General features: G+C 46.3%; 2 protein-coding genes across 2 annotated transcripts; one reads left to right on the top strand and one right to left on the bottom strand.

Annotated features, from left to right (window-relative positions):
* Positions 1 to 848: 848 nt before the first annotated feature.
* Positions 849 to 5,548, bottom strand: MCEE (methylmalonyl-CoA epimerase). Its single transcript, XM_032233341.1, has 3 exons — positions 5,417 to 5,548; positions 2,911 to 3,236; positions 849 to 1,283 (listed from the first exon to the last, which is right to left on the bottom strand). The coding sequence occupies exons 1-3, from the start codon at positions 5,445 to 5,447 to the stop codon at positions 1,131 to 1,133; spliced, it is 510 nt and encodes a 169-aa protein (XP_032089232.1). The 5' UTR covers positions 5,448 to 5,548; the 3' UTR covers positions 849 to 1,130.
* A 626-nt stretch (positions 5,549 to 6,174) lies between these two features.
* MPHOSPH10 (M-phase phosphoprotein 10) lies at positions 6,175 to 17,684 on the top strand. Its single transcript, XM_032233339.1, has 11 exons — positions 6,175 to 6,314; positions 7,755 to 8,433; positions 8,816 to 8,985; positions 9,717 to 9,900; positions 10,433 to 10,574; positions 12,021 to 12,088; positions 12,628 to 12,765; positions 13,541 to 13,651; positions 14,610 to 14,717; positions 15,942 to 16,169; positions 17,487 to 17,684. Exons 1-11 carry the CDS (start codon positions 6,217 to 6,219, stop codon positions 17,631 to 17,633), a joined length of 2,073 nt encoding a protein of 690 aa, XP_032089230.1. The 5' UTR covers positions 6,175 to 6,216; the 3' UTR covers positions 17,634 to 17,684.
* Positions 17,685 to 19,080: the final 1,396 nt, after the last annotated feature.

The raw sequence follows: 19,080 nt of genomic DNA, 5'->3' as shown, positions 1-19,080 counted from the left end.
GTGCGCTAAATAAATAAAGAAGTAAAATTCTGAATGGTGGGGGGGGAAGGGACAAGAGGGCCGTGTTTTCAATTACAGCAAAAAAATAAAATAAAAAAATCTACTGGCTCATTTCGATGCAGCCACACATTTTTCTTAGCTGGTTAAACAAATCTGGCTTCTAATTGCTCATTGCTTATTCAAAGGATTTGAAATTATGAGGAGCTGTAATAACGAGAAATAATTCTCTCAGGGCTAGCAGATGATTTTTTAAAAAGAGATTGAAAGATTCTGTTTCTTCCATATATAGGTATTTATGTATGAATATTTCTTCCGATAGCCACATTTTTGCAAGTGTACCAAAAAGGCAACCACAGAGAACCACAGGCTGCCTCAGAGCCACTGTTACAGGAGGGCAAAATTGCTCATACAATAACAACTATGGTCTCGTTATTCAGTGATGCTTCAGAATACGAAAAGCAGAAGGAAACAAAAAGACTTCAGGTGCTTTCTTAAGGGAATAGCGGAGTAATTATGAAGAAAAGCACCTCTGAATCTCCACTGCTTTCTCCCTTGCAAATGGAGGTTTTTTCCAGATCCCTTTCATTCAAGGGAGTGTAAAATTAGACCCTGGCCTTGCAACGGTTAGAGGAAAAAAACGAAAATCTTCATGAGCACCCAGCTGATTTAAGGAAATATCCATCCTCCGAGGGACAGAAAACACAGGCTCTCTGTTTTCTCAACACAGCCATGTTTCTCAACCTTGGCAACTTTACCTGGCCGGGGAATTCTGGGAATTGAAGTCCACCCAAGTTGCCAAGGTTGAAAAAGACTGCCCTGCCTCTCAAAAACTCAAAAACACCCACCGCTCTTTTTCTCCTTGGTTTTTAATTGTAAATTTGTGACTCTTTATGTGAAGTTCTGCTTCCATATTTCCAGTTACACAGTTTATTCCCCGAAACGTGGCCGCTGATGAATGGGATATCTCAGCGGGAACTTCCACCGGCAATCCTGTTCCTGCCCTTTCAAAATAGGGGCCCTGAAGTTTTGGGAGAGGCCCACCTTGGATGTGTGCCACAGAGAAGAGAGAGGTGCAAAGTCATTCTTTGGCTCCTGCGGTGCGGGATGGATGCATCCTTCCTTTTGGAGAACTAAGCTTGTTCAAGTTCTACCAGCACCCCATCACAGTCTTTGGGGTGCAGGAAAACTACCGGCTTTCCGTGAGCCCCGATTTGGGGTTTGTCACTCAGAACGCGGATATTTTTCCTCTTCAGCTCTTTGATGGCGTTGGCGATATTGTCCACCTGGCAAAACAAAGAGAGAGAGATCGGTTTTCGAAGAGTTGCTTGTCAGAAATGGAGACTTCTTAAAACCAGAAGAGAAAACCTCTGGGGCCCCAGATGTTCCTCAAATACAACGCTCAACGCGCAAGGCTATTGGGGGGGAAAGGCTTGGAAGGATAGTTCAGTGCATTCATTGTCAAATGAATCACTGCAGTTGTTATATCAATAACACAGTTATGGAGTGAATCTGGAGACTCTAGGAAGAGTGCAGAGAAGAGCAACCAAGAGGATTAGGGGACTGGAGGCTAAAACACATGAGGAACAATTGCGGGAACTGGGTATGTCTAGTTTAATAAAAAGAAGGACCAGGGGAGACATGATAGCAGCCTTCCAATATCTCAGGGGTTGCCCCAAAGAAGAGGGAGTCAAACTATTCTCCAAAGCACCCGAGGGCAGAACAAGAAGCAATGGATGGAAACTAATCAAGGAGAGAAGCAACGTAGAACCGAGGAGAAATTTCCTGACAGTTAGAACAATTAATGAGTGGAACAACTTGCCTCCAGAAGTTGTGAATGCCCCAACATTGGAAGTTTTTAAGAAGACCTTGGATAACTATTTGTCTGAAACGGTATAAGGTTTCCTGCCTAGGCAGGGGGTTGGACTAGAAGACCTCTAAGATCCCTTCCAACTCTGCTATTCTATTCTATTCTATTCTATTCTATTCTATCCCCTTCCCCTATCAACTCCGATTGTCAGAAGGTGGCTCAAAGGGACACACTGCAATGGCCATGAGTCCCTTGCCAAGCATCTGAATTTTGATCACGTGACTGTGGGGATGCTGCAATGGCCATAAGTGTGAAAAACGGTTGTAAGTGGCTTTTTTCCAAGGCTGTTGTAACTTTGAACGCTCACTAAATGAACTGTTGCAATTGAAAGACTATCTGCATTTCTAAAGCAGATTTTGCTCAGAATGATAGACAGCAAGGTGATCCAACCCGTCAGTCCTAGAGGAGATCAACCCTGACTGCTCTTTAGAAGAGGAAACTCAAAGACTTTGGCCCCCTAAGGAGAAGGAAGAAGGACTCCCTGGAGAAGAGCCTCATGCTGGGAACGATGGAGGGCAAAAGAAGAAGGGGACGGCAGAGAAGGAGGTGGCTGGATTCAATGGACTCCAGAGGATGGTAGAGGACAGGAAGGCCTGGAGGAACATTGTCCATGGGATCAGACATGACTTCGCAACTAACAACAACATAGATATATATGTAGGTAGATAAATAGGTAGGTAGATTGATTTAGATAAAGACTCACTAAACCAATCAGTCCTAGAGGAGATCCACCCTGACTGCTCTTTAGAAGGCCAGATCCTGAAGAGGAAACTCAAAGACTTTGGCCACCTAATGAGAAGGAAGGACTCCCTGGAGAAGAGACTCATGCTGGGATCGATGGAGGGCAGAAGAAGAAGAAGGGGACGGCAGAGAAGGAGGTGGCTGGATGGAGTCACCAAAGCAGCTGGCATGAGCTTAAATGGACTCCAGAGGATGGTAGAGGACAGGAAGGCCTGGAGGAACGTTGTCCAGGGGGTCGCGATGGGTCGGACACGACTTTGCAACTAACAACATCTTTGATATGAAACAAAACCAGAAAATACCTCCAGGCAGATGTGATGCATCCCCCCGGCCTTATTTTTTTGCAGGAATCCCGTGATGGGGCTTTTTTCTCCCAGGGGGTGTAGAAGCTCGAGTTTCGTGTTTCCCAGCTCCACGAAGACCGTGTAGACTCCGTGGTCGGGGAGGGGAAGGACTTCGCTCACGCGGGCTTGTAGCACATCCCTGTAGAGAGCGGTGGCTTTTTCCAGGTCAGGCACGGCGATGGCCACATGGTTGAGCCGTCCCAACTTCCACAAAGCTTGGGGAATCACCCGGTCTGAGGACCATCTGACCGTCGGAGAGCTCCAGTGGAGGCGCGTGAAAAGACCTGGAACAAGGAGAAAAACCACGTCTCCAGATGTGTTGGAAAGCTCGGGTGCTACGACTCGTCACCTCGGGGGGGGGGAGTGCCAGGTGCAACCTTGCAGGTGTGAAGGACGGTAAGGCCACGAAGGAAGAACGGTGGCCTCCAGATAACCCACCTCCCAGATATGGATGAGGAGGAAGGTGCCATAAGATCATCGTATTTTCCTGGCATGTTCTGCAATCTTTGCTCCTTCTCCTGGTCTGAAAATTAAGGCGGCTTCAGTTGGATTGCACTCTAGAATATGGGTTTTCAACTTTGGCCACGTTAAGAGGGGTGGATTTCAACTCCCAGAATTCCCCAGACAGCATGGGAGTTCTGGGAGTTGAAATCCACCCCGCTTAACGTTGCCAAAATTGAAAAAAACACTGCTCAGTTTTTGGGTTGAAATGTCAGCTCAGAAGACAGCCCAGATCTTACAAATATAAAGGTAAAGATTGCCCCCCGCAAATATGTGCTACTCGTTCCCGAATCTTTTAATTTCCGATGAGCCAGCGCTGTCCAAAGACGTCTCTGTATTCATGTGGCTGGCATTCGCTGGCTGGGGAATTCTGGTAGTTGAAGTCCAGACATCTTCAAGTTGACAAGGTTGAGAAACACTGCACTAGGGTAAATGTACTATAAATCAGGGACTAACAAGATTGTTGAAAATGCTCCCTCATTCTCAAGAATTTAGACACACAAAGTTACCCTCCCAACAGCCAAATATCAAACTTTCCCAGAACGACACAGAGCCTGGTTTCCTTGAGCAGAAAATGTGGGTTGTGCACCCATGCCTGAAAATCCCCAAATGTCCTATACAATGTTTATAGTTTCACAGTAGAAATCTTTTAGCATTTCTCTCCCCAGCTGTTAAGCACGCTGCAAAATGCCTGATGTTTCACATTCACAAATGTGTTAAAACTGCAAATATGAATAAGCTAATCCATTTTTTCCACCCCACATTAAGGCTGGGGGTAAGTAGAAGCAGCTGGTTCCCGCTGACTTCTTCAGAGGGACATGAACGAAATCTGCACTTCTATTGTTCACATTTTGAACTAGTTGCCAGCTTAGCTGTAGGCAGGATTGAGGGGCGAGGAACTTGCCCTGCAGGGACATTGGGGGGGATGGGGGACTACAGGTGTGCCTGTTGGAGCTGCCACAAGTCGGAGACAAATGTGACAAGCGGTTTACTGTCTGCTGGATTATTGGAAAGATCGCTGCAGCAAAATAATTATGCGATGCAATTTAAAAAATGGTCTTGGAAGTTTCCTACTGTCCTAAATGTTAGATATTATTATTGTGGTTGGTTGCACAGTCATCCAGATGTTTAGGCTGGATTTGGAATTTTATCCACCTATTGAGTCTTTCCCAAGGATTTGGGAGAGCAGATATTCTTATTTGACGATGTTAAAAGTACCATCATAGCTGTTTTTTAAATTATCGCTGTTGCACTTTATTATTGTTGTTGTTGTTCGCACAATCAGTCAGATGTTTTATAGACCGTCTTTGGCAGTTTTGTCAATCAAGTTCAAGAGTTTGGGGGCAGTGTTTTTCAAACTTGGGAACTTTAAAACGTGCAGACTTCAGTTCCCCAGAATTCCCCAGCCACCATGATGAGTGGAGAATCCTGGGAATTGAAGTCCATTGAGAAACACCGCTGTATCATGCCATTCAGGAGAACAAAATGATGCTCCTTTTGAAAAGATACTATAGGACTGCCTGCCCCACAGGGACGGAGGGATATTGGGTTGTCTTCTCCCTCCGGGCAGGGCAGACCACACAATCTGCGATTCCCCCAAAGCAGGCAGGTAGAGACATGTGCTGCCCTGCGGTGGCAATGGAGCCTCCATGTACAGGAGCAGCCTACCCTTACGATGCATTCCAGGCGAGGGAAGGAATTGCACCCCGCGCCTTGCGCGCTTCCAAGCATCCCTCCCAGGGAAAGAGCGTTGCACCCAGCTTCAATCCAGCTGTTGCAACCCTTTAATCTCGCACAGCGGCAGAATGGAGGATTTTTTTGCAGGCATTCATGCGCGGCTGCACCAATGCAAGCATTGCAAGCGTGCAAAAGGCTCCACCCGGCCAGGTTGCAAACGGGTCTCTGGTGCAGAAAGCGCCTCCCTCTCCCTCCCCGTTTCTTCCCCTAATTCCCCAACACGTACCTGCCACCAGTTTCCCCTTGAGGGCGGCCATCTTTATACCTGGCAAGGCCAGCCTCGGCTCCTTCGCCTTTTCGGGCGCGGTGAAGCCAAAGAGGAACTGGCAACAGCGTCGCCGCGGGGCCAAAATTAGCCGGAGGAGGAACAGCGGCCGTTCGCAAAGCAGAGGAAGAACCGCCGCTAGGTCCTAGCGCCTGCCTTTTTCAAGAGTCCCGCTCCCTCCCCCCCAATAGGTACTTTTTGACGTATATATTTCACAACCACAACCACAAAAAATAGAGGTGACAATGCAAGGCAGGGGATGCAGCACTTAGGGGCGGCGAGGCTCCTTCCGATCAGCGGGAGGTTGGAGAGCAGTTCTAAGGATGCTAAGGGGGGGTTGGGTGCCTGTTGCAAAGCAGGGTTTTCTTTTTCCAAAGGCTGAATGCGCTCCGACGACGCCACCTGCCCCAAAGGACCCGCCTCTGCAGGCCGCCTGTGCATGCCCACCCCGTGCAAACGAGTCGCTCAGCCTTTCCATGGGATGGCCGCCCCACCTTGCAGGGCTGTTGGGAAGGTACAGGGGAGAGAGACGTAGGGAGGGAGAGAAGGGAGAGCTGTGCAATAAAAGCGTCCGTTGCCTTCACCCCCATTGCAAAAGGTTCGGGAGCTCCGCTGGTTTGCCCGGCCAGACAACTCGCCACCCTTGTAGAGCAGAGCCACCCGGACCTTTTCTTCTCCAAGCGGAACCTTCCTCCGCGGAGCGAGCGTTTCCGGGCGGAGCCGATTGGGGGACGGACGCGCCGAAGAGGCGCCCTACAAGCATGGCGGACCTCGCTGCGGCCCCGTCTCCACGGCAGCGGCTGGACACGTGTTTGGCGCTTCTGGGCGCCGCTGCGGGTCGCCCCGAGCAGTTCCTCAGGTAGAGACGGGCTCAGAAAGCGGGTTCCGGGCGGGGGTCGGTCTCCCCCGAAGCGTCGCACTACAACGCCCATCGCTCCCAGCCAGCGGGGCAAGGCAGAGGGACCCTCTTGGAGGGCGGCTTCAGGGTGGCCGGCTCCGCGGGAGGAGAGCCTCCTCCGGCCAAGCACCCGCCGCGTCCCCCGCTGTAGCCGAGCCTTTGGCTGCCAGGTGGAAATCCGCCCGGTGCAGCGCAGAGGGCGCCCGGTTGGGGAAGGAGGCTCGCCTTTTACCCGGGGATTGCAGGGAGGGTCCCGGATTGCTCCCCCTTCCTTCCTTGTGTTGTTATCCTCCTCCCCACGCCTGCCGGTTTTGCATACCGGGAACGTTGCTTGCAATAAAAGAAAAATCATGTAGTGATTTATTAAGCTTTTTTTGCAGCTCAACTTTCAATGACTGAACGGCTCACAACAGATAAATTACAGTAGAATCAATGAAAGGTTAATAGTATTGATATATGCTGTCCAAATCTCAATGACTCGGAGCAGCTTACAACCCTCAAATCAGCAATAAAGTCGATCAAACTTGATCATAACAATGGTGACTTATTAAGCTTGTATGTCACCTGGCTGTCAGCTACCTTGGATGGTTTTCAAGAAACCACAAAAAAACCCCCCAATAATGGTTTATTAAACTTGCTTGCTGTCCAATTTTCTTTTCTTTTTTTGAAAAGCCCCTCCCCCCCCCAATAACCACTCTTACATCATTAATCTTACAAGTGTGTCATCTGGGTACAATCTTTGTGTCATTATATTTAACAGTTACATCATTTTTTTAAAATCTATTTTTTATCTTACCTTTACATTTCAATTGCCTTTTAATTCAACTCCCACCCTATAATTCTGCGTTCTTTCCCAAATTATTCAATTTTATAGCAATAGCAGTTAGACTTATATACCGCCTTCATAGAGCTTTCAGCCCTCTCTAAGTGGTTTACAGAGTCAGCATATCGCCCCCACAGTCTGGGTCCTTATTTCACCCATCTCGGAAGAATGGAAGGCTGAGTCAACCTTGAGCCTGGTGAGATTTGAACCGCCGAAGTGCAGATAACAGTCAGTTGAAGTGGCCTGCAGTACTGCACTCTAATTTTCTGTTTCTGTTTGTCTATATTCATTTTCTATCCAGTGATTTAAAAAAAACAACATTCCCATCTCTTATCATGCTCTGATTCTTCCTTCTCTTTTAATTGCCAACGTTAATTTTCAGTGAGTCTGTGACTCACAGCCATCCAATGAAATGACAGTGAAATCAATGGGTGATGATTTATTCAACTTGTGTGCCACCAGATTCTCAACGGCTCCTTGGGTGGTTCATGAAACGAAGACCTGGAGGGTCAGCCAGGCTTTAAGAAGGGGCAAAAGTAATTTGATCTTGAGGGGCCTGTCATCTCTTTGCCTTCCAGTGTCCAGGAGGGACTTGCCGCTGAATTCCTCACTTTGACCAAAACGCTCTACGATTTCCATCACGCCCTTCGAGGAGAAATCGTGGCTGGAAGCCCTTTAGAACAGCTGGTGGTCGAGGACTTTGATGAGGAGCAGATCTGGCAACAGCTGGAGCTCCAGAACCATGCCGTCCTGGGGTCCTTGAAGAAAGCAGTCGCGAGAAACGTGGAGGACGAGGAAAACGGGGTGCTTTCCCTTCTCCCAGACGTTGAGGAGGACGAGGAAGATGAGGCAGGAGATGGTGAGGAGGACATGGGCGCGGAGGACGAAGCGGGGAAGGAAGCCAGCAGCAGTCACAGTGAAGAGGAAGAAGAGCTTGGCCAAACAAGAACCAATTTGGAAGCCTCCCAAAATGGTCCTTTCAGCGACGAGGACTCTGAGCTGGACTTTGATATCGATAGGTTAGAGCAGCAAGCCCAAAGGTCAAAGAGCGTGAGGAAAAAGACGGGGTCAGACTCCCTGGTGGACGACAGATTTTTCAAACTCTCCGAGATGGAGGCCGCTTTGAAGGCGGAGGAGGAGAAAGAAGGGAGCAGAGATAATGACAGCGATGGAATAGATTATTTCGAAGAGATTTTCTCTGAAGATGATGATGATGACGAGGAGGAGGAGGAGGAGTTTGGATCGAGGAAGAGGAAGGTAAGCGCTTGAGAGAAAATATTGTATTTTTATAAGGTAAACTTATTCTGCTCTCAAAGGTGATATTATTTTGAGACCCTTTGAGGCAGGAAAAGAAAGAATTGGGATTCAAAACCAATTCTCCAGATCAACTTAGAAGAGCTGACTGGGGAATTCTGGAAGTTGAAGTCCACAGACATTGCTGCAAATATTTATCCAATTTGTACAATTATTTTAAAGTTCTGCTTTGCATCCTTTGAAAGAAAAGGGACTCTGGAAAATCCTAGAGCAAAACTCTGCAGATCTATCCCATGTATTTTGAGAAGAAACATCCTTTTAGTCACTCACATTCCAGGGTGTTCAATATTCACTGTCCATCAGCTTCTGTTTTCTTCTTCCGCAGGCGAGTAAAAGTGCTCGCGATCTTAAATATCAAGATTACTTCGATCCTGTGGATGAGAGCAGCGAGCCCATGGATGAACAGAAAGATGACCAAAATAGCCAGAGTGGAGAAGGTGGAGAAGAAGAGGAGGAGGAGGAAGAGGAGGAAGGCAGTGCTGAGAGCGCTCCCGAGTATGTGGCTGATCTCTAAAGGCACAGTTCTATTTTAATAAAGAAGTTACAAAATCTTTAATGCATCTATAATGCAAACTTTGTAGAAACCTCCGTAACAGGTACATTCAGTAAGAGCCAGTTGGTGTGATGGTTCAATTGCTGGCCTAGAAACCAGGAGACTGTGAGTTCTAGTCCCGCCTTAGCCATGAGAGCCAGCTTTAAGCCAATCACCGGGAATCTGAGTTCTAGTCCCGCCTTAGCCATGAAAGCCAGCTAGGTGACTTTGAGCCAATCACCAGGAATCTGTGAGTTCTAGTCCCATCACCTTAGACATGAAAGTCAATAGCAATAGCAGTTAGACTTATATACCACTTCCTAGGGCTTTCAGCCCTCTCTAAGCAGTTTATACAGAGTCAGCATATCGCCCCCAACAACAATCCGGGTCCTCATTTTACCCACCTCGGAAGGGTGGAAGGCTGAGTCAACCCTGAGCCGGTGAGATTTGAACAGCCGAACTGCCGAACTAGCAGTCAGCTGAAGTAGCCTGCAGTGCTGCATTTAACCACTGCACCACCTTGGCTCTGGATGACATTGGGCCAATCACCTCGCAGGAATGTTGTGGAGAAAATAGGAGGAGGAAGATGTATTCCCTGCCTTGAGTTACTAATAAAGTGACAAAGGCAGGATAAAAGTGCAATAAATAAAAATACGTGCCTAATGAATTTATTTGTTACTCTAATGTTGAATAGGAGCGCTGAGGACGTGGGTGAAATGATTCAGACTGAGCGTGGGAAGAGCAGAGACCCCCCCAAGAGAGTGACTTTTTCCTTGCCCTTCGACAGCGACGAGGAGGAAGAAACGGAGCCGCCATTCCAGGAAAAATCTAAAAAGGCCCCCGAAATGAAATCGTCCTTTGAGAAAAGGCAGGAAAAGGTGAACCTAAATCCACGTGGGCTGTTATCTGAAAGAATCTTTATAACTACCCTGTTTCCCCGAAAATAAGACCTCCACGGATAATAATCCCAATCAGGCTTTTGAGCGCATGTGCTAAAATAAGCCCTCCCCAAAAATATCGCAACACAGCAGCAACCATGAGGTGACCACCTTCACCGCCTCCTGCACCTCAAAAATAATAAGGCCTCCCCGAAAGTAAGGCCAAGGGGGTCTTATTTCAGGGGTCAAAAGGAAATAAGACCCTCTCTTATTTTTGGGGAAACATGGTATGAAATCTTCAGGCCGGAAGGGAAAAAAAAATGAAGCGAGGAAGGGACAAGAAAGGGGTTAAAGTGTTTTTCTCAACCTTGGCGACTTTAAGTCCTGTGGACTTCAACTCCCAGAATTCCCCCAGCCTGGGGGAATTCTGGGAGTTGAAGTCCACAGGACTTAAAGTCGCCAAGGTTGAGAAACACTGGGTTAAAACATTTGGGCCTTGGGAATGAAAGTTTGCTCGTTTCCCCCCTTCCAGATGAGCGAAAGAATAAAATCCCTTGAAGAGGAGCTGCTGAAGGAGAAGCCGTGGCAACTGAAGGGCGAAATTGGGGGGCAGAAGAGACCCGAGAACAGCCTCCTGGAGGAGATGCTGCTGTTTGACCATGCCGTCCGAATGGGTGAGCCTTGAATGGAGCACAGAGACGGAAGGAAGAAATGCTCCTTAGCGTTTACCGTATTTTTCGGAGTATAAGACACACTTTCCCACCCACCCCTTAAAAGAGACTGAAAAGAGGCGTCTTATACTCCAAATGTAGCTTTTTGGAAGCTTTTTTTCCAGCCCTATTGAGGTGCTAACAAGTGAAGCGGTCTTCCGCTTTTCTTATTGCTTCTCTCTCCAACGATCAGCTGTGCTGTAGAAGCGGTTTTTTAATCCCCCACGTTAAGGAGCATTTCTTCCCCTGGGGTAAAAAACATGCATGTGCATTTGCATGCATGCATGCAAGAGCCAAGGTGGCGCAGTGGTTAAATGCAGCACTGCAGGCTACTGCTAGATCAGCAGGTCAGCGGTTCAAATCTCACCGGCTCAGGGTTGACTCAGCCTTCCATCCTTCCGAGGTGGGTAAAATGAGGACCCAGATTGTTGGGGGCAATATGCTGACTCTCTGTAAACCGCTTAGAGAGGCCTGAAAGGCCTATGAAGCGGTATATAAGTCTACTGCTATTGCTATTCAAAACCAGCAAAACTTGCCAGACTTAAGGATGCTAGCCAGATGTATAGGCGGAATTTGTTTTTCCTATTTTCCTCCCCAAAAACTAAGGTGCGTCTTATCCTCTGAAAAATACGGTATGTGTTTGGTTTATTTCATTTTTATACAAATAAGTCATGTTGGTGAACATTTCCAACCCACCTTCCTCCTCTTATTTTCCTCACAGCAACAACCTTGTGAGGCGGGTTGGACTGAGAGAGAGAGCGATGGGCCCAAAGTCACCCAGCTAGCTTTCATGCTTAAAGTGGACTAGAACTCACCGTCTCCTGGTGATTAGTCCAAAGTCACCCAGTTGGCTTTCATAGCTAAGGCAGGACTAGAACTCACCGTCTCCTGGTGATTGGCCCAAAGTCACCCAGTCGGCTTTCATAGCTAAGGCAGGACTAGAACTCACCGTCTCCTGGTGATTGGCCCAAAGTCACCCAGTCGGCTTTCATAGCTAAGGCAGGACTAGAACTCACCGTCTCCTGGTGATTGGCCCAAAGTCACCCGACTTGCTTTCTTGCCTTAGGCAGGACTAGAACTCACATTTCCCCTTCTTTCTAAGCCAGCACCTGAACCAAATTGGCTCTTGTAGCTAGGAAAGCTGGCTCGTCCCTGGCCAAGATAGATCCATCATCTGGTTATTTTCAAAAAAACGATCCTGTTAAATCTCACTCTGGGCACGAATGAGAATGCATCTGCTGAAACATTATCTCCGCATTGGTGACAGGAAGGGCATCCGGCCAGGACTCGGCTCCATTCAGTCGCCCCAAACACCACCAATGCAAGGGATTACGGGGGTCTTTAAAAGTAGATGATACTGTTAAATCTTACTGTGTGTGTGTTTGTTTTTTTTAATGTGTGCGTTCTCAGCTCCGATGGTCACAGAAGAAACAACTCTTGAGCTGGAAGATATTATCAAGAGAAGGATAAAAGATCAGGTGAGTAAAAACTATTAGTCTTTCTCTCATTCATGCTGCTTGAGAGAGGAACCTGCCCATTTGGCCACCCTAGCTGCTCCGTGATGCTGGTTTGCTGTTCTCCATGTTGTCTGAATTGTGGGTGTCCTTCCTTGAAGGCGGTACAGAAGATTGTTTTCCCATTTTCTAAGAACCCTTAAGAGTCTGTTGCTATGGAAAATAAAAACACATTTTAACGGAAGAGTCTGTTGCTGCGGAATTTTTCTAAGGAAGCAATCTGGCGTTTCAGCGTTAAAAGGTTGATAAGTTTTCATGATTCTGGCATGCCTTTAAAAAAAATAAAATCCAATTCTTTACCTTGTACAGATTTGTGTTCTTAACTCCTGCAATTTTGTCAAGCTAATTTTATGGCTTATTACAGAGAAAGAATTGCATGAAGGCGGAACTTAATCCAGAGCGAGATGTTCATTGCTATCTGCGGCAAGCATTGCTCTGGAGTTTCTTTTAAGACACACACACACACAAGAAACACCCCCCCATGTTAACATTTTGTGTCCTAGGCTTGGGATGATGTTGTCCGTAAAGAAAAACCGAAAGAAAATCCATTTGAGTATAAGAAGCGTTTGACTCTGGATCAGGAGAAGAGCAAATTGAGCCTGGCTGAAATTTACGAGCAGGAATATTTGAAACTGAATCAGGTGCGTTATCGTCCGTTACTGAAATTTAGGCTTAACCCCTCTGCCGAAGCGTTTTGCTTATTTCCACCGGACGACCCAGGAATTGGTGGTTGTGCGAATTCAGTAGGGGAAAAAAAAAAAGAATTGCAAGCCAATTGCTAATTCTTAAGTTGGACTTCACTGATTTGCTTTTTGTTTTCTTATTCTGCTTGAATTATGTGTTAGGACTGGACAAGGTTACAAATATGATGGTTAGAAATAAAGTTTTGGGTTTTTAAGAATAAAACAATGTGGATATATCCTACATTTTTGAGAAATACTTCTGCAGCGCTCGAGTGTATCCTGGGTTGATACAGATTAAAAATCTTTCTCAGACCCTGTTTTATGCCCACGTATTCAATTTCTTGGCATTCAGCAGTAAAATACAACAAATCATTTTATAAAAGAATATAGCAATAGCAGTTAGACTTATATACCGCTTCATAGGGCTTTCAGCCCTCTCTAAGCGGTTTACAGAGTCAGCATATCGCCCCCAACAACAATCCGGCTCCTCATTTTACCCACCTCGGAAGGATGGAAGGCTGAGTCAACCTTCAGCCGGTGAGATTTGAACAGCCGAACTGCAGAACTGCAGTCAGCTGAAGTAGCCTGCAGGGCTGCATTTCACCACTGCGCCACCTCGGCTCTATCTAAGAAACCAAACCTTATATGAGATTAAAAATTAAGATACCTTCTATCCTCCCATTTTTTTAAAAAAAGGAATTGCTCTCCTTAACGCAACGTTGTGTTAATGCAGAAAAAAACAGAAGAGGAGGAAAAATCTGAGCATGTTGAAATACAGAAAATGATGGACTCTCTCTTTGTTAAACTGGACGCCCTCTCCAACTTCCACTTCATGCCGAAACCGGTAAGTACGATGCCCCTGCAGACTTGGGAGCAAGTATTCTATGAGTAAAAGCTCAAAAGTTTTGAGTAGAAGGGTTGAGAATATGTTGCCTCCTTAGAAGACTTTTAAAGTCCATATCCGTGTTTCTCAACAATAGCAATAGCAGTTAGACTTATATACTGCTTCATAGGGCTTTCAGCCCTCTCTAAGCGCTTTACAGAGTCAGCATATTGCCCCCAACAATGTCCTCATTTTACCCACCTCGGAAAGATGGAAGGCTGAGTCAACCTTGAGCCGGTGAAATTTGAACTGCTGAACTGCAGTCAGCTGAAGTAGCCTGCAATGCTGCATTTAACCACTGCGCCACCTCGGCTCCTCAACTTCCAGAATTCTCCAGCCAGCATGGGGAAATTGAAGTCTCCCCATCTTAAAGTCGCCAGAGTTGAGAAACATGGTTCTTTATGTTTTTATGTCTCTGTAGGATGATAAGGAAGATGTGACGTGGTGGCTCAGTGGCTAAGACGCTGAGCTTGCCAATCAGAAAGATCGGCAGTTCGGTGGTTCAAACCCCTAGCGCCGCGTAACGGAGTGAGCTCCCATTACTTGTCCCAGCTTCTGCCAACCTAGCAGTTCGAAAAACGCAAATAGAAAAATAGGGACCACCTTTGGTGGGAAGGTAACAGCATTCCGTGCACCTTCGGTGTTTAGTCATGCCAGCCACATGACCACGGAGACGTCTTCGGACACCGCTGGCTCTTGGGCTTTGAAACGGAGATGAGCACCGCCCCCTAGAGTCAGGAACGACTAGCACTTAGGTGCGAGGGGAACCTTTACCTTTAGGATGATAAGTAAAGAGGAAATGCAGCTTTTAGGCCTTTTACCCACCCAATTGCACTTCATTTATCTTTAGGACTGCAATGGTTGAATGACGATGTATATCCATCATGCCTCTCTTTTTTGTTTTTTTCTTCCCCCGTAGCCTGTGCCAGAAGTTAAAATTGTCTCCAATCTCCCAGCAATCACCATGGAAGAGGTGGCTCCAGTACATGTCAGCGATGCTGCCCTTCTGGCACCTGAAGAAGTCAAGGTGTGGCATTAAGGTTCCTTGTTCTCCGCCACTAGCTGATCCCATCCTTGGGAATCTGGTTCCATGCCAGGCTGGGGTGAAGTCCAGGGAGGGAACTCATGCAGTTGATTTGATCCACACACCCTCCGAGGTTCTTCTGCTCTGCCTAAAGGGAAACGAGGTCATTTCAGTGGGTTTTGGGGGCCGGTGGGGGAATCATTCCAGCAAACGGCTCTAAAGGGAAAGCAAAATCTCTTGTGTTGTTGTGTTGTGGACATGTTAGTGGCGGGCCTGGGTTGGGTGTCCCGGAGAGTTCTTTTTCCTTTTTTTAAATAGTATTTATTGAATTTTCCAACATTTAAAGGACAAAACACAAATTTACACTTACGACAGCTTTTCCATATCGGTATCAATATCTCTCTTAACAATCCTATTTACAAACATTAATATTTCCATTTCACCATCCTAAATTATATCCTTATTTAGGTCAGAATAGCTTCAAGTTCAATATCATCTATTCCCTATGCCTTTTACATTCTATATATTATACTTCAACATTTTATACCCTAAGTTTTTACATTTACTTCAAGCCAGGAATACCATCTATTCCAGATTTGATAGTACTCGGTTTCCTCCCTCGCCTTCATTTCCATAGACAGCCTATACATCTCTGCACCTTCATAAATTTTTCTTCTTCTTTTTTTTTTCTCTTTTTAAAATTTTTATTTTCCATTTTCATAACATATAATCACATGTGTACTATTACATAGCCAATATCTTATTGTATTAAGTAGTAATTACATCAGTTCCTCTTGTCATCAACGCCCAGAAAGATAAAAACCCATTATCCATCTCTGCACCTTCATAAATTTTTCTTCTTATAATCGGGTCTGGGGGAGTATCTGTTTGCTTCCAATTCTGTGCTAACACAATTCTACTTGCAGTTAGAATATGTAGTATTATGTATTGTAGTTGTTCCCCTCCATTTTCCCATCAAAAATACCCAGGAGAAAGAGTTTCAACTCTATCCTCTGTTCAGTTATCTCTTCCAGCCACTTTCTTATCTTAAGCCAATATTTTCTGATCTTAGGGGCAGGTCCACCACATGTGGTGGAATGTTCCCTGCTTATACCCACATCGTCCCGGAGATTTCTGAGTTCCCTGCGAAGATTTCTGGGATCAAAATTGGTTTGTTGGTTTGGGGGGTTTTTTTTGGCCAAAATGCTTCACTTGCTTGTATTTTAGGAGAAGAACAAAGGGGGCGATGTGAAAACCAACGCCGAGAAGACCCCCACCGATAAGAAACGGGATCGCAGGAAGAAGAAGATGATGAAACGCCTGAGGCTGAAGGAGAAGGAGCGGAGGCAGAAGCTCCTGGAGAGCAAATCGGAACTCGGTGCCAAGCTCAGCAGAAAAGCCTCAGAGGCCCAGCTCAAAAAGCTGACCAAGGAAAGGGGCACCTCGCTGCTTAAGGTACGGTTAAGAAAGTGGGACTCAAGACCCCCAGACGCCCCCTAAATCTTGTCTGTCCGATGCAATAGCAATAGCAGTTAGACTTATATACCGCTTCATAGGGCTTTCAGCCCTCTCTAAGCGGTTTACAGAGTCAGCATATCGCCCCCAACAACAATCCAGGTCCTCATTTCACCCACCTCGGAAGGATGGAAGGCTGAGTCAACCTTGAGCCGGTGAGATTTGAACTGCTGAACTGCAGCTTAGCGGTCAGCTGAAGTGGCTGCAGTACTGCACTCTAACCACTGCGCCCCCTCGGCATAGAAGGATGGTCTTTTATGAAGGTTTCACATGGTCTGTCTCTCTTCCCTTCCCTTTCCTTCCCCTTCTCTCTCTCTCTCTCCCTCCCCTCCCTCCTTCCTCCCTCCCCTCCCTCCCTCCCTTCTTCCTTCCCCCCCCAAAAAAAATTGGAAGTAACATCTGGCTTTGGGGTGAAATTGTCATAAAATGCAGCCACCTGATCTCTGGTTTCAGCACCCAAAGTGGGATCATATAACCGCCTGGGTGGTGGTGGTGGGGAAGCCACTGGGACTGGGTTGTGATTCCCATTTCCCAAGTAGGTTGCAACTTCAGTCAGTCACTAAGGGATGAGTTGTAAGTCAGGGACTATCTGTTTGCAGCTGATTTGAGCAAGTGCCACAAATACAATTTGAAAAAAGATAATGGTACAATTTCTGGCTTGGGCCGACTCTGCTTTTTGTCTAAGGATTCAAACCGTTACGAAGGATCTTTTTTCCAAGAGTCTTGAAATATTTGAGTAGAACTGACTTTCTCTCTGCCCTCTCTTAGAAAAACACACACACACACACACACACACACACACACACACCGCTTTCATCCTCCATCCTGATTAGCATGTGTGAAGCACGAAAGCGTCGATCTCTCTCGCCAAGTCCTTCTGGAGGGCTGCTGGGAAGATTGTGTGCTGCTTAACCCAACGGCTGCCAATGCTTTTTCATCACGGTCAGAGTACAAAATGGGCTTTCCTCCCCCCTGAAAGCTTTGTGTGATTTAGCCTGCTGCTTTTCACATTTATTTAAATCAGTGGTCTCCAAGCTTGGCAACTTTAAGACTTGTGGACTTCAACTCCCAGAGTTCCTCAGCCAGCTTTGCTGGCTGAGGAACTCTGGGAGTTGAAGTCCACAGGTCTTAAAGTTGCCAAGCTTGGAGACCACTGATTTAAAGGCTCCCGTTTTATTGAAAGGATAAGTGTGTTTCCACTCTGCGCCTTTCATTTCCGCCCAGTAAAAAGGCTTCTCTCCCCCCCCCCCTTTGCAGGATGACGGCCGAGACAAACCTTTGAAGTCCTCCAAGGCTTTCTTCTCCCAGCTACAAGATCAAGTGAAAATGCAAATTAAGGAGGCGAAGAATATTCAGAAGAGACCGAAGAAGCAGGCGCTTTCTGCCCAGAAGCTAAAGCTATGATACATTATGCATGTCTCGCTTTGTATAAATTAAACTAAGGGTTGGATTCTTCTTCTTATTATTATTATTTTCTTGATTTAAAACTGTGCTTTGAATTAAACTCCGTTGATAGGCACACATGTCTCCCCTTTTCTCTCAAAGTCATCGCTGTACGCCATCCAATAGGGTCACATTTAAAATGGCCATATTCCCTTCCTTTGGCCACAGTCAGCGGTCACCTCTGGCTACTTGTGATTGCAAGCATTTTTCAGTCAAAGGAGCAAAGGAATTAGGAGTGATGAGGTCCAGCACATAATGTTTCCCCTCCCAAATACCATGCCCCCCTTCACATGGCAGCGAAGTAGCAGCGAAGCAGAGGCTGATACCTCCGAGGCTCCTTCCAACTCCGTTATTCTGTACTCTGCAAAGGGTTTATTGTTTTTCCATGAGCTTGAATTCCTCCCGATGCCTAGGGCGATGGGTGGCTACTATATTTCCGAAGAGCAGCCTGGTGTATATTAAAAACAATCCTTTTGCAGAAATTTAATTGTTGGAAGAGGGCTTTCATCCTCGTCTGGTTAAAGCAGCTCTGTTTTCTCATCTTAACAGCATTAAAAGAAAAGCAAGATAGCTCAGGAATCTTGACCACTATTCAAAGTGCTTAATTCAGTTTGGAAAATTACCTTTCAGGCTTATCGTTTGCTACAATTATCCCTTTTAAAGCTGAAAAGAAGTCGTACGCCCTTAATGCCTTTTAGCAGAGTAGGGCAAGACAGCCGATCAAAAGATGCCATTTAGCACCTGAAATGAACAGTATTGGTTTAGTAAGGCATTAAATACTTTTTCTTTCTTTCTCTGGCTGCATAATTGTATGTTTTTTTGCATTTTGGGCTTTGGGGGGGCAATCTGTCAAAGGCAATTAAACTCAGGCCGAATCTGGATTTGAATTGCTTTTCCAATTTTGGGCTAAAAGCAAACAGCAGCATTTGTAGCATATTAAGGAGGAAACGTAAGGTTGCTGTCTTTAAAAATGGAAAAGCCGATCTAATTGATGGGAGTGTAAGATTGTGTCAGCTAATGGAAGCAGCAGGGGGAAAAAAATCAAGGAAGTGGTGGGATTTTTCTTGCACAGAAATGATTTGTGTGCTGCCAACGGAACCATCAAAAAAGCTCTCCAGTGTAGGAACATCTGCATTTGTTCCAAAATCTTCCTTCCAGACCTGGCAGTTAGATGCTTCTGGGGAATTCAGCAGAATTTGAAGTCAAAATTGCCTCCAGATTCTGTCCTAAATGCAAAAGGCGAATCTATCCTTCCTGGGAATTATAGGGAAGGATGGTGCTGGGCAAAGTGGAGAGATGAAGGAAGTGGTTGGGGGGGTCCTTACAGGAGGAGAGGGCAAGGGGAGAAGGCTTTGACTGCCAGTCTCCGGGAGTTAAACCTCACTTGGGGACATTGTTCCCTTTTCAA

The sequence above is a fragment of the Thamnophis elegans genome, chromosome 16 (assembly GCF_009769535.1).
Source record: "Thamnophis elegans isolate rThaEle1 chromosome 16, rThaEle1.pri, whole genome shotgun sequence".
Lineage (NCBI taxonomy): Eukaryota > Metazoa > Chordata > Lepidosauria > Squamata > Colubridae > Thamnophis > Thamnophis elegans.
The sequence above is the reverse complement of the archived record's forward strand: the minus strand, read 5'-3'. Positions and strand labels throughout refer to the sequence as shown.